The sequence below is a fragment of the Sitodiplosis mosellana genome, unplaced genomic scaffold (genome assembly GCF_009176505.1).
Source record: "Sitodiplosis mosellana isolate CC-2019 unplaced genomic scaffold, AAFC_SMos_1.0 Smas_scaffold_42, whole genome shotgun sequence".
NCBI lineage: Eukaryota > Metazoa > Arthropoda > Insecta > Diptera > Cecidomyiidae > Sitodiplosis > Sitodiplosis mosellana.
Genome location: NW_022595284.1, coordinates 139,453 through 153,636, shown reverse-complemented (window position 1 = coordinate 153,636; position 14,184 = coordinate 139,453). Strand labels below are relative to the sequence as shown.

The following is a 14,184-nucleotide window of genomic DNA, read 5'->3' as shown; positions in this document are numbered from 1 at the left end:
TTTAATACATTATTCCCTGACGAAATATTCCCGGATGACTCGACAGAGCATGGCTGTTTGACTGCGACTGAAGCGAGGGATTTACTTAGTCGCATGCTGGTAGTTGATCCCGATCAGAGGATTTCTGTCGATCAAGCACTCGATCACACCTATATAAATGCCTGGTACAATGAATGCGTAGTGAATGCAGTAAGTTATTCATTGATGAATAAGTACAATGGTTGAAAATATAACATCTTGCATATCTTTTATTGTAGCCCGCACTCAATACCTATGATCACAGTGTAGAAGAACATGTGTGTACTGTTCAGCAATGGAAGAATCTGATTTACGAAGAAGTCAAGGAATATGAAGCACAGTAACATGTATCGGCTGGGCTATGAGGCACATTTACTATGCAATCGACGAGTAAAATACCACAAATGATGCAAATGTATAGATTTTCTGGACCATTCTACCATTAATTGCCAATGGTGATGTGACATATTTCAATAAAACATTAGCAATGATTATAAGAATAAGAAATGTTATTGTTTTTATTATCTGGAGATTTTCGTGTTGTTGTGATGGACCCATGATTTCTCTGTTTTCAATCTATGTACTATGAATATGTCTTCTTTTTTTCATGCCGTATAGAAAATTGTTAGTCAAGGATTCTAGCTCCTGCTCTCTTTTTCACTTAATTCATTGCTTATCGCCTACTACTTATACGTAACAAAACCGATTTTAATTGTTTTGACCAAGTTTCCTAAATTAAATAGAACGATGCATTTTCTGCAGTGTTTTTTTTCTCGTTAAATTGATATTTCGTGCCAATGTTTTCATGTGTTTCTTTTTTTATCGTAGTTGATCGTGTGAGCCGTCGAGTTGATTTACATTGTGGGTACCAGTTGTTTGTCGAATCCTTCAAAGAATTTGTGCTCGAGAATTCGTTTCGCTGAAATGCGATGCACTGGATTGTATGTGAGCATTTGGTCTAGCAAATCATAGCCGGCACTATCAATCACTTTGACTTGATCGCGCAGTTGCTTCTGCGTCCAGCATGGGAATGATTCCTTGTAGTCAGGCAATGATGTCACACCGGGCCAAATATCTTCGGTTGGTGTCTTCAAAATTCTGAGAGAGGGAAAGACAAAATGAAAAGCAAGTGAAAATAGATGGATCGAATGCATACACTCTGTGTTGAAATTGTCTGAACACACTGATCGAATGTATATACCTGAACATGCGGAACAGTTGATCGATTTCTGAATCGCCTTGGAATAATGGTTTGCGCGTAGCCATTTCCGCGAATATACAGCCAATTGACCAAATGTCTACATGGCATGAGTAGCGCTGTGAACCGAGCAAAATTTCGGGGGCTCGATACCAGAGGGTCACAATTTCATGTGTGTAGACTCGGACTGGGATACCGAATGCACGGCCCAAACCAAAATCAGCAATCTATTCAAAAGGAAAATGGTTTAAATACTAAATTTCGAGATGATGCAATTTTGGCTGTTGAAACACCAATCAATTTACCTTAATAACGCCATCACGATTGATGAGCAAATTTTGTGGTTTTAAATCTCGATGCAAAATACGGCGCTGATGGCAGAACAGCATAGCCGCCGAGATTTGATACAGGTAGCTACGCACCAGCTCGGGCTTCATGAGTTTGTCCTGTGGCAATGTGTCCATGTACTTTTTCAAGTCCATTGATAGAAACTCGAATATCAGATAAAGACGATTTTCTTCCATCAAAACGTCTTCTAATTTCACAATGTTCGGATGTTTTAGCTCTTTCAGCAACGAAATTTCACTGTTGATGATAAAACACACAAAAAATATGTTATGACAATTGAACTCCATGGTCATCCGATCATTTGACACAATGATCAGCACATGAATACCCACCGAATTGCTGTTGAAGGGATACCTTCATCGTCCGCTTCTAGACGAATCTTTTTCATTGCTACGATCTGACCTGTTTGTCGGTTCTTTCCTTTGTATACAACACCATAAGTGCCTAATGAATAAATTGAGAAACAGGTGATTTTTTTTCGTACACGTAAAAATTCCACACGATATTGTGTTCGGTGTACATTGCACAATGATTTATGCGACAGACTCATTTACCTTCTCCGATCTTTTCAATTTTCACAAAATCTTCCATTTTTGTGCAATTTTTCTCTATTATTCCGACGAACAATGAATTGGCTTTTAGGAAAAATTCTCAATATTTTACGACACTTTCGTATAACCTCACTGCTGTTGCCTTTGAACTGATGCACTGTAATTATACGAAAATTGTGGTACTTGTAAATCTATCACTTTTCAATGCGTTGATATTACGATAAATCGAATAACTGCATATGTGTAACGGAAATGTGAATTAATTTGGGCGAAACGAGACAAAAGAATTATTTTCAACATTCGGAATAGCAAATGAAAAGGTGTCGTTGACACAGCGCGTCCGTTAATTTGCCTCGCAAAATTCAAAGAGAACGACAACAAATGCACTGACAGCTTCAATCAATGTTGGTACGGCGCTAAAATGGCTACGTACTTCGTAGATTTGCCGCACAGTGGCGCCACTTAGATGCTTGTATTAAAACACTCGATTTCGTTTTTGTTATGTAGATTTTGATGAATGCAAACATTTTGACAATTTTTCATTTCGTTATTCATTTTCAACAGCAAACAATGATCAAAACATATTACTTATAATTTTAAATTGGATATTTTAGTGCATGGTACTGTTGGGCACACTCCGAGTCTAGCCCGAAACACAAGCCCGACTCAGTGAAAATACTGCGAATATAGTCTTTATGACATTATACAATAGAGCGCATTTTGGAATTGAACAGAATTGGCATGAAATAAATGAATGTTTCCGATATTTGCGCCTAAAATCTAAACAATTCAATTGAACACATAAAATACTACAATCAACATTAAAATAAGATCCTTTGTCCAATGGTACAATTTGTAAAATAATACATCGATAAGGCTACTTTGAATATGGTAACAGTGGATACATTTTAATCGAATCCTTGAAGTACTGATGGTTTAGGATTCGCTTTGCCGAGATCCGTTTATTCGGGTTGTACGTCAACATCATCTTGAGAAGGTCGAAGCCTGGACCACGTAGTAGAATCTTCTTTTCAAGGCATGGTACTTCGAGATCGGAAAATTTACGAAAATACGGTAAAGAAGTCACATGTGGCCATATTTCTTCGGTGGGCTCTCCTAGAATACTGAATCGTAAACCAACATTCACATGAGAAATTTTCAATAAATCCAAATTATTAGATGGAACAATAGGTTTAGATCAAACATTCCAAATAGTTCTGATCGACTTTATTAAAAAGATTAATGTATGAGTTGTGTGCTTACCAAAAAATCTTGTTAATTTGATCGATTTCTGAATCGCCAGTAAACAGCTCATGGCCACTGATCATTTCGGCAAAAATGCATCCAAGAGACCAGATATCAATTGGCGTCGAGTAGCCCTTTTGTCCCAGCAATATCTCGGGTGCTCGATACCACAGAGTGACGACGCAAGTCGAATAACGCAAGCCCACCGGAACGCTTATTGCTCGACTCAAACCAAAATCTGCGATCTGTTTAAAAGCATTCGTTGGATTTAGCACTGTTTTTCTCGTAAGTTTAGCCAATTTTGACGAACAATGAACAACGAACCTTAACGACACCATTTTTGTTGATTAGCACATTTTCAGTCTTTAGATCACGATGCAAAATCCCTTGTTTATGGCATGCTTCCAATCCTTTGACCGTTTGATATAAATAGCTCCGTACTGCAGCCAATTTTAGTCCGTACGGTGCGAATTCATCCATGTAGCTGCGCAAATCAGTCGTCATATACTCAAAAATGAGGTAAATGTGATCATTACTCTCCCACACAATGCCCTCGTACTGTACGATATTCTCATGACGCAATGATTGCAACGCCGATATTTCCCTATAAATGAATGTCATCCAGTGAAGACGGAAATTAGAAAATCACATTGTTCAAAGTCATTTTGTCATATTACCGTAAATAAGATTGCGGCAAGCCAGCATCCATCAGATCCATGTGCACCTTCTTCATTGCAACAATGGCATTGCTGTCTTTTTCACGACCCTTGTAAACAGTACCGTAAGAGCCTAAATCATTGAATGAAAATGTTGATGATGAAAAAAACTGGCAAAAAGTACCAAATGACATGGAAAGGGCACGAAACATGCTAGTAGCGACAAAAATCAATAAACCAAATCAAGACACCACTAGCGACAAAGTACAGCAAAACATGTACACAAAAACCAAATATCAAATGTTACCTGAACCAAGCTTTTCCAATTTTATGTACTCCTTTGCCATTTCTGACTACTGCAATTGTTCGGATTCAACGGGTGATAATGTCACAATTAATCGATGTTATGAATGCATGCACTTTTTTCAGTGGTTGATCAGACTTTTCCTTCTGTTGTATTTTTTTTGTTACTACAAAACGTTTTGCATATTTTTTTTTCTGAAGACAAATACATCAAAGCTAGACTATTTTTTTTTCGTAACACAAAACACAAGCTAAACGATAGAGAAAGTGAAACAAATACAATGAGTCGACAGCAACAAGTACGACGGCTAACGTGTGCAATCACTCACGACTCAAGTCGCCGGTAAAAACGGTATTCATTGCCTCTATCTGTGTGTCGTCTGCTTGGTGTTAAGTTTCTCGGCAATGATTTACAGTGTCGCCAATTGTTGATAAAACATCAAAAACTCACCACACTTTTTCTAAGAAATATTTTTATTAGTCTTAAAGGTAATTTGAATTTATAATAATAATAATAATGGTGAATCCATACGTTATGTTCAATACACATTTTTTTTTATTTCATTCCATCAAATTTTTGGTAGAACACTCAAAACATATCATTTTTGTATAATATTTTTTTTACCATTCGGTCAAAAGATTTTGTTTCATTGAGTTTTTTTTTCTCCACAAAACTTAACTTACTTGTCTTTTTTGTATCTAACAAAGTTTTGCAATACATTTGTATATATAATTTTTTGTAATTTTTGTTGCAAATTTCAATGTGTCTTTTTATAATGATTTTGTGTGTGTGTGTGCAAAGCAATTTTTAGGTAACGAAATCACGTTGATCCAAAGTCCAATTTTTGTTTTTGTTTTTTTTATTTCAAGTTTAATTTTTTTAACAAAATTTCGAAGAAAAAAGTGTTCTAATTTGTATCTCCAATTTGAACATCCTAAGTGTGAGTGCGATGAATGTTCCATTTGCTAAACCTAATAAGATTTTTGTTAGTTTTTCCTTTATGTTGGTTGATTTCGATTTTTAAAATGAGAAAACGCGCAAAGAGAACATTCCATTAAAAATTTGAACCTAAATAATACGTTATATATATTTAGTAGGTGTGAACTGGAAACAGGGTAGTAGAACGGGCAGAGAAAATTTTCAGTGAAATGCATCTACGTGGACTACGACTAACATCAAATTGTATGCGAGTGAATATATCAATCGGTTTTTTTTTCTTTTGTTGTTGATGTTGTTGTAATAGAATTGTCAAATTATTTGCTTTAGTTTTTGGTAATGAACTTGCAATTTGTGTGTGTGTGTGTGTGTGTGTTATATTATTGTTTTTTTTCCGTTTCATCATTCATTGTATTTGAAGCCAACTATAAATTCACCACCATTTGAAATGCTTATAAATCTGATTGAATCGTATGAGTTTGAGAGACGACAACAATTTTCCATTGAGATGCTGTCATTTGCCGCGTGTTATTTGTTCAGGTCGTGTTCTCTGTTTCGGTCGGTAGCATGAAGCATCGTGAACAAACGAATAACATTGAGTGTTGATAAGTGCAGAGCAGCAGCGTATATCTGTTGAAATGAGTTGAGCATTTGCGATTTATTATTGGTTTTATTGTGAATCAAAATTTTGCGATTGAAATGCGTCTGGCCACTTGCATATTGGATATTCGTAAACATGTCGTCGGCATTGTTTAAATTAAGTATTTTTTTTTTGGATTCGATTGTAGACACACAACACAGTTAATTTGGTTTCTTCGATGAACTATTCTTTTGGTTTAAGTAAAACTATTACAATGCACAGTCCTTGCGCAACGATTCACATGAATCATGCGGCAGGAGCCATTACATTTTCAATGTTGTCAAATGGGACTACGCTTAAAATACACATTGGATTCCTATGACCTAAATTACTTAAATTCATCTACTTATCTCTCAAGTAATTACGCTTCTTTTATTCCATTCCGACAAATCAATCAAATTCACTTTGATAACGAAAAGAACAATACAGTGTGTTTAGAAAACTGAAAATATGTTTTAGTTTAAACGATAATCACAGCATGAAAAGAATAAATAATATGGAACTAACACTTCAAAAAGGAAAGGACGTTTTTTTTGACTAGCGAAACTCTTTTTTATGTATTAGATACAAATTGCTTTTACAGCATACTTGTCGAGCTTGCCCGTTCGAAACGAGCACATACCGACTCACACAATGAATGCATATTGCACTCACTTGATATATATTATGTAAATTTACGTATCTTATTTGCGAATTAAATGGTCTGTACTTCACAAAAAGAAGAAGAAATTGTTTTCGAATTGAAAACTTTGGTCGAACATTTCGTTTTCCATTTTCTTCTCCGCGTAACTTTGTCTTTTGAACAAGTGTATTCAGTATATTCGGTATCATATTGCTCGCAAAAAGTGAAACCTGTTCCTGTAAGAAAACATCGAATCAAAATTGGTATATATTCTTACATTTCAGCTCACCGTCACTGAATCATAGACACCTCAACAACGGTTGAGTAGAGTAGAAGGGTTCGAAGTATAAAAAAAAATGATTTCAACGAGAGTGTCAATGCGAGTATTTGCAAACTAATGAGGAAAAAAAAGCGGAAAAAATGAAGGTGAGAATGTAATTGGAAGTCAATTATTGCATTTGAGCCCAGCCAAATTCAGTATTCAACTGAATTTCTCTGTAAATATTTTCCTGCTTTATTGCACATCAATTTATCATTTATTTCTTTTCAAGCGTGTTTACTTAACGCGTGCATTTTTGATAGAGAATATGTAATTGTTTCGTTTCATGTTGTTGCCGCTAATCATATCCGTTGAAGTGCATTTCCTTAAGCTACAATTACTTGTATTCGCAGCGACTGCTGCGTTCGTGCTACGGACTCCGTAGTAGTGTACCACGATTAGTGGTTCTGTTTAGCGAGTGTTATCAAGTGTATTTACATGTGAACAAAGGTCAAAATGTACAAAAGAAAAGAAAACAGAGCTCGTTATAACAATTTTCCGAGAGAAATCTTGAAGCCAAAATGTCTAACTAAGTCTAGCTCTTCGTGTACAGAACATTTTTTGTGGGTTGGGTATAACTTTTGCAAAAAATGATTTCAAAAGGAAAAAAAAGATTTATAAAAGTCAAACAATTTTTTTCTCGGTTAACTAGAATAATGTAAATACGATTTTGATCATTTAAATAAATATATCTTTTTTTTCTTCTGGTGCGATGGATGGATACAAATGGTGATGTGGATGTGAACATTTTTTTCACATTTTAACTAGTAAACATAAAAATTGGTAGTTTTGTAAACTCGTACAAATAACGTGGACATAACAAAAATTTCCATTTTATTACAATTTTTCTTTCATTTTTTTTTGGCAAATCAATTTAAAAGTGGCGATTTTCGCAGTGACAAGCCGAATTTGGTGATTTTTTAGGGGGATTGGGGTGGTGTTGGATTTATTGAAAAATGTTGGCACCGTTCACTTTCGGTGCCAATTACTCATTTTCATAGTTTGGCCATTACTTATTGCGGTCTCAGTCTGCCGGTTGAGGTGCATCGCATGTAAATAATCATTTACATTTGCAAAAAAAAGCAGCTGTCATTTTAGATTCATTCAGAAAATAGTAATGTCCTGATGGAAGACAGATTCGGTAATCCTTTTATTTTCTTTTATAATATGCTGTCTCCGAATAGTATAATAATGATTATTGATTTCGCTTATTGAGTTCCTACTGTTGAAGAATTTGAAAAATAAATAAATCGATCGTGAGCTGACATAGACCAACGCAATTTCATTAAAATTGTGTGTAGTCAGCTGCTGAGTGTTGAACATGAGTATAGAACGGATTTCGTCATCATTTTTGTTTTAAAGCAGACAATGAATTTGATTTCGCGTATTAAAATCAGATTATGCCTAAATGTCACGAGGATTTTTGCCTTCTTCTCTGCATAGTTCGTAAAGTCAAATCGCTACGAATGCTTTTACATATTAAATGTCTTGAGCTACTTTGTTTTAAAGACATCTAGGACTTTGAGTCGAAATAATGTTGCACAGACCGTTTTCTCTTCGAATTCTTTTCTCTCTCTCTCTCTCGCTCTTTCTCACGTCGAATATCATAAATATTTTGAACACGGCCGTCATATGCTATCATGTTTCATGTGTTTGTAATATCATGGTTACCTTATTCTAATTTTTTTTTATTCTTCTGCATTTTTTAAATTTTTTTCCTTCTTCTTTAAATTGTGTCTAAAATTTTACAGATCAAACATTCAAACAAGGATGTATTGAAGTGGTTGATTTGCTAGCCGGGTCTATCGATTCAATCGGTATATATCACCTAATGTCATTCAGCAACATCATCATCATCATCATTTTTGCACCGAGCGAATTGTTTCTAAACAATGCTGGTAATTTCCTGTAACGTTGTTTGATGTTGATATTTTTGTTGTTGACCGGCTATCGATAATCGAACAACAACTTCTCTTGGATGTCTGCCACTGCTATTGCTGTTGCCGTTATTATTGTTGCTGTTGTTGTTGTAACTGCGTCAAGCGGCTCCACAGTTGATTCCATTCGATAATGTGTTCAAATTATTTTGATTGGACTGATTTAGTACGCCGCATGCCTTAAGCTCGGTGAAAATTTCGGTGAAAAATCCGGGCTCCGCATTGATTCGAAGCATATTACCACTGAGGCGATTCACAATCAAGAGACATCTACGAATGGAAATGCACAGGAGAAGAACGAAATCAGAGTAAGAATGACAATCAAATCCAAAAATTTATTCATTTGCTTACCTGTCCCAAAATTTATCCTTTGAATCTTCAACCAGGAATGGTTTCAGCGGATAACTAATTTCATTGCCCATGTACGAATACGACAAGTACAAACATGTTAAAACAGATGCTTGCAATTCAGACTCTTTGGTCTCTTCGCCGTCGACCAACTCTCGAACCAACATGTAAACGAACACAACATTGGCTGGGTTAATGAATGCCACATCCTATCCATCGTTGCACACCATACCAGAAAAAGAAGAAGAAGAAACAAAAGTTTTGACATGAGATCGATACATACAAATGAGGGAGAGACAGAGACATTCTGCACATTGTTTGTCAAGATAAATTACCTGCCATCCTTGAAGTAAAAGGCTACGATCAACTGCTCTTAGCCACATAACCGCATCGCCTGCTTGGAAATCTCGCAATTTTCGGCAACGGTCATGCAAAAACATTCCCAAACATTTCAAAAGCTCAGAAGTTGAAGCCTAGTCGTGTTGTTTTAGATTTAACAAGAAAAATGTTATTTATATCGAAATATCCATGTATGAGCTCATTTCTAAACCGAAAAAAACCGCACAATTTGCATTGGTTACGTCGAAGCAGCTGGGCTGACAAACGTTGAAAATGTTATTTGAACGCAAATTAGTTATAAGCAAAATTGTTAAACCTACAACATTTTGGAGGCGAGAACAAAATCCCCACAGCCCACATATACGCACACGTACGGCATGAAGCCAACCAATTAGTATTGACTGTACGAAATTTTGCTCGCTGTGTGGAAAATTGTATTGTCAATATTTGTAGGAAATAAATTGAAACAAAATATTCAAGTTGACAATGAAAATGCATTTACTTCGAAATAAATCCAATTATTTGCGAGCAATCGAAGCATTCCCTTCGATGAACCGACCATTTCGTCAACTTTTGCAGTTAATTGTCATAGCAAATTTATTAACACAGTATTCTGGTGAAAATTATAATTGTAAATTTCAATGATAAACTGACCCAATTCTTCGTACGTAGAATGCTGAGTCAATAGCAAACATTTTGTTTTTATTTTGATGACGTTAATAGGTCGTTGGAACACAATAGATTGTAATTTTATTCAACAATAATGACATTAGATTTTCGCTTTCAACTTATTTTCCAGAAACTTATTCACTTTGTCGATGGTCCAGTGTGAATACACCACATCATAACGTGCTGGCAGAAGTGAAAGCACTCCAAAACAACGCCATAAACATAGTGACTTTGAATGATGGGGTCCTTTTAACTGACTGTTGAACACGCGAAACAATAGTTCTTCTTCCACCACGCTCACGCATACATACTCTATTTTGCAGCGTAAATACTTTTTTTGCTTCGCTAGATAAAAAGCAACGGCTTACTCAAAGTACGAATACCATGGCATGGAAATTATCCATTTAGCAATTTTAGAATTCCACCATACTACTCCATAATGGTTTCCATGGATGGCCGACAAATTTCGTGAATTGTGGCAATTCCCCATGCAGACATTTTGAAATAGAAAAACAGCTCAGACACAAAAAAATATGATTATTTGATGGTGTGCATGGCGTAAACTTGATGTTTGTCGAAAATTTAGGCAAGAGAAAATGTTGATGATACAAATTTTTCCGTTTTAAAGCTTAATATCGCCAAAAAATGTTCATTGAAAATCGTTATCATCCCACATTTTGAGTCGTCATTCGGTGGATGGATGTTTGTGAGTGTATGTGTTTCCACACTCATGTGAAAGCGAATAAAATGAAAAGAAAGACCGTAATTATAGGTGCGACATTTGGTTGAACAAATTATTATTCATTATCAAGTTTTCCGTATGCACATGCATAGTTGGATGGATAGATGGATGGCGTGAGTATTTTTTGCACATATATGTACTTTTATCGCGTCGAAGCAACCACTAAAGTCCTTCCTTTCTTACTTCCTTTCTATAAATATAACACATGTGTTATATATGTGTGTATAATCACAGCCATCAGCCACCAATTATCAAGTGGAATTTAGAAACGAAACGAGTTTCATTCTAGAATCATTATACAGAAGTCGATGGAGAAAACCATTGCTCACGGTATTTAATATTAAATCGATACAGCGAAAGGACACATAAATACAATTTGTATTCATTTTTTTAAGTGCCAATGTAGGTGCATGTACAAATATAACACATATAAAAGCATTCCCATCAATTGCCAGTGAACTTGAAGAATGCTCAGCTAACGTGTTATTTTTGTACGTTGTTATTCCAAAAATAATTTCTAATTTCCAAGTACGAGGGTGAATTCAGCCCAAAACGGCTTTACAATATATCAATTGATGTACGTCAATATGGATGTTTGTATGTATGTAAGTATGTCTCTGTTAATTTTATCCACCAACGCAAGATGAAATATTAATTATAATGGTGCGCGTGTTGGGCTTAAGAGAAAAAAAAAGAGTATATTCTCATTTGATGGGATTTCACTTATAACAATTTTGCGGTTCGCTCTTCAAATTCGGAAGATGGGCTCATTCAATTAGGCTGTGAAATGCCTTTTGGGGCAAAACAAATTAATCTTTCTCTCTTACCTGGATTACGGTTTTTCGGGGCACATGATTGTGTTGCTGTGCTGGCTGAAGCATCGATTGATGCTGTTGCTGTGCATGGTTGAATGCTGTCTGCAATGGGATTGACAGCGGTAATTTGGTTGTTAATTTCTCCAAATGTTGTTGAGCATTGTTCGTGTTGTTCGCTCGAACAAGATCTAGGGCCAACAAGGCTTTTGTGTTTGGCGCACCAGGTGTAAAATACTGATGATGGTTCTGTTGTTGAATGTTTTTATTTTTATCGATGGCCAACGGATGAACGGCATCGACCAGTGGTGGTCGGAATGTGGCCGTTGGTAAATTGGCCGATTTATTTTTATTGTTATCCAATTTCTTTTTACTGTGCGATGCAGCCAATCGTTTCCACGACAATGCATTGATGAACAGCGAATGCTTCTTCAGATTCTTCTCCAGTGCATTCTTCTCGGATAGGATACGGGCCGTGTCATTTCGATCGGCATTGTTGTTATTATTGTTAATGGTATTGTTATTTGCTATGTTGTTGTTCGTGAGGTTACTGCTGAGATTACTGTTGTTGTTATTGTTGTTGTTGTTGCCAGCATTTGGGGCCAGGTTTGAGTTATTTCCATTGTGAATGTTGTGTGTATGAAGGTGATGATGATAGTTGTTCTGTGTTTGACTCAACATTATGTTCCCACTATTGTTAGGCACTTGACACAGTGACGATTTGTTGTTTTCGCGATTTTTAACATTGTTCAGCTGCTCGTACGAGTAGTTGTTCAGCGGATAGTCAGCCGAGCCCGATGAGCTAAGTGTGCCGTGGTTGTGGTATGTCGAATAAACGGGGCGCCGTTCACGAGGACTAAAGCTTAATACTGTACCCATTTTGTTTGTTTTTTTTTCCTGCACACGGTTTTAATCTAATTTACTTTTTTGTTTGGTTTATCGAATTGAGTGAGTCGTACAAATCTCGAGGGTATAAAAAAAAGGTGATTTACGATTTAGGCACACAGCAATCAAATTTCCATTGGTTTCCACTCTCGACAGATTTCGATCGATACGAATTGAGATTTTTGTTGTTCTCTTTGTTCCAACTGTTGGATGTTAAATTTCGAAGTCTTGAATAATTGAGGTGGTGCACAATCAATAGCGAATTCAAAACACTTTATTTTCCAAAAACGACGGAAAAAAACTGCCTGGTTCACAAATCTATTGCGCATAAACAGCGATTTCGCAATCAGACACTTTGCAGTTCTCTTCTATTCACTTGTCATTTCGACTAAAAACTGCACAAATCCGAGGAAAACCCCATTTATATTTGCCACTTCACTAATTTAATTTTGGCCTGGTTTTTCAATGTCTGTCATTTGTTGAACTGTGTGGTTGTTTTCGTTTCTTTTCTTTTCTTTTTCTATTGCACTGAATTTTACTCGGGTAAAACATCCACCATGATTGTTTTGGGGTCTACGCTACAGAAAATATACATTCATACTACCCTGAATTTCGATTCCACACAATATACACAGCACACACGTCAGAATAAAACCAACCAATTCTTTTGTTCCCTCTAAAAATAAAACGGATTTCAATTTTCACTTTTGTGCGTTTTAAATCGAAACAACACTTTTGAAAATAATCTTTATTTCTTCTCGCTCTCTCGATTATTTGCAGGATTCAGAACAAAAGAAAAAAAAATAATCTAGAGAAAATTCATTCTCTGGCGAGTCTCCTCTGCGTATTGGTATCGAAGTTGTACAGAGTTCAAACGAAGCTAGTGCAGTACGAACTATGTATGTGCTCTGTGTTAATGAGAGTGCGAAGTTTCTTCTCCGTCGAATACTACGCGCGCAATGTATGTGTGTGCGTTTGTATTGGTGCGAACGCTAATGGAATTTTTCATGTCTTCCTTTTTTCTACTCCATAGAGCGCAACGTTCATAAAATTCGGATTCATGTGAAATTATTCCTGGTGGTGGGCATTGTACGGATCGATTGGTTTTTCTGCGCCGGCGCCGTTCTTCATGAAATACGATTATGGCACGAAATCATCGCTTAGCTCGGACTCTTTCATGCAAACATACATATACGTTGTGTACATGTATGTATGTATGCTTGTGTCGGGTGTCGCCAAGAGAATCATGCATTTGATATCGTCATAACAAGTGTATATCAACCCTACTATTCAATTCGCCTTCGTAAGTTATTCATGCAAATGAGAAAGTGGAGGAAACCTAAAGACGTAAACACGGGGCGAACATATGACGTTAATGGCAAACAAAGACATTCACCAAATCGATGTAACGGCCACCAGAACATGGAAGTGTGGCAGAGGGGGTGAGAAAGAACATTGGAAAATTAAATAGACGAAGGAGATAGAGAGAACAAAACCACTCAAACATTGAATGCGGTAAATGAGGCACAGGACTATAACACACAAACACAATAAAAGCAAATAATTCATATCGGTTATTTGTTAGTTGGGTTTTTATGGCCAAAATGCGTGTAGC

At 36.2% G+C, this 14,184-nt stretch overlaps 3 protein-coding genes and 1 long non-coding RNA gene across 4 annotated transcripts; 1 reads left to right on the top strand and 3 right to left on the bottom strand.

Moving 5' to 3' along the window:
- Nucleotides 1-509: 509 nt before the first annotated feature.
- LOC129569767 (cyclin-dependent kinase 1-like) lies at nucleotides 510-2,507 on the bottom strand. The gene is made up of 6 exons (XM_055448932.1): nucleotides 2,335-2,507; nucleotides 2,119-2,272; nucleotides 1,897-2,008; nucleotides 1,522-1,801; nucleotides 1,220-1,443; nucleotides 510-1,116 (listed from the first exon to the last, which is right to left on the bottom strand). The coding sequence occupies exons 2-6, from the start codon at nucleotides 2,153-2,155 to the stop codon at nucleotides 873-875; spliced, it is 897 nt and encodes a 298-aa protein (XP_055304907.1). The 5' UTR covers nucleotides 2,156-2,272; nucleotides 2,335-2,507; the 3' UTR covers nucleotides 510-872.
- Nucleotides 2,508-2,603: 96 nt separating this feature from the next.
- LOC129569766 (cyclin-dependent kinase 1-like) lies at nucleotides 2,604-4,671 on the bottom strand. Its single transcript, XM_055448931.1, has 5 exons — nucleotides 4,324-4,671; nucleotides 4,038-4,149; nucleotides 3,685-3,964; nucleotides 3,379-3,605; nucleotides 2,604-3,239 (listed from the first exon to the last, which is right to left on the bottom strand). The coding sequence occupies exons 1-5, from the start codon at nucleotides 4,361-4,363 to the stop codon at nucleotides 2,993-2,995; spliced, it is 906 nt and encodes a 301-aa protein (XP_055304906.1). The 5' UTR covers nucleotides 4,364-4,671; the 3' UTR covers nucleotides 2,604-2,992.
- Nucleotides 4,672-4,775: 104 nt separating this feature from the next.
- On the bottom strand, nucleotides 4,776-13,495 carry LOC129569765 (cyclin-dependent kinase 5 activator 1). Its single transcript, XM_055448930.1, has 4 exons — nucleotides 11,700-13,495; nucleotides 9,458-9,595; nucleotides 9,126-9,331; nucleotides 4,776-9,044 (listed from the first exon to the last, which is right to left on the bottom strand). Exons 1-4 carry the CDS (start codon nucleotides 12,561-12,563, stop codon nucleotides 8,876-8,878), a joined length of 1,377 nt encoding a protein of 458 aa, XP_055304905.1. The 5' UTR covers nucleotides 12,564-13,495; the 3' UTR covers nucleotides 4,776-8,875.
- LOC129569768 (uncharacterized) lies at nucleotides 5,787-10,153 on the top strand. Its single transcript, XR_008688073.1, has 4 exons — nucleotides 5,787-5,898; nucleotides 6,803-6,944; nucleotides 8,589-9,082; nucleotides 9,161-10,153. It is a non-coding gene; the product is annotated as an uncharacterized LOC129569768 (long non-coding RNA).
- Nucleotides 13,496-14,184: the final 689 nt, after the last annotated feature.

What these genes read in the sequence shown, in the direction of transcription:
- LOC129569765 (XM_055448930.1), bottom strand. Translation starts at nt 12,563, where the DNA reads ATGGGTACAGTATTAAGCTTTAGTCCTCGTGAACGGCGCCCCGTTTAT. An exon ending in CCCGAAAAACCGTAATCCAG is followed by an intron (nt 9,596 to 11,699) that starts GTAAGAGAGAAA and finishes CAACACGACTAG; the next exon opens with GCTTCAACTTCTGAGCTTTT. An exon ending in AAGGATAAATTTTGGGACAG is followed by an intron (nt 9,045 to 9,125) that starts GTAAGCAAATGA and finishes TTCCATTCGTAG; the next exon opens with ATGTCTCTTGATTGTGAATC.
- LOC129569766 (XM_055448931.1), bottom strand. Translation starts at nt 4,363, where the DNA reads ATGGCAAAGGAGTACATAAAATTGGAAAAGCTTGGTTCAG. An exon ending in ACAAAAATGGTGTCGTTAAG is followed by an intron (nt 3,606 to 3,684) that starts GTTCGTTGTTCA and finishes GCTTTTAAACAG; the next exon opens with ATCGCAGATTTTGGTTTGAG. An exon ending in CAAATTAACAAGATTTTTTG is followed by an intron (nt 3,240 to 3,378) that starts GTAAGCACACAA and finishes TTTACGATTCAG; the next exon opens with TATTCTAGGAGAGCCCACCG.
- LOC129569767 (XM_055448932.1), bottom strand. Translation starts at nt 2,155, where the DNA reads ATGGAAGATTTTGTGAAAATTGAAAAGATCGGAGAAG. An exon ending in AATTGAAAAGATCGGAGAAG is followed by an intron (nt 2,009 to 2,118) that starts GTAAATGAGTCT and finishes TTTATTCATTAG; the next exon opens with GCACTTATGGTGTTGTATAC. An exon ending in CAACTGTTCCGCATGTTCAG is followed by an intron (nt 1,117 to 1,219) that starts GTATATACATTC and finishes TCCCTCTCTCAG; the next exon opens with AATTTTGAAGACACCAACCG.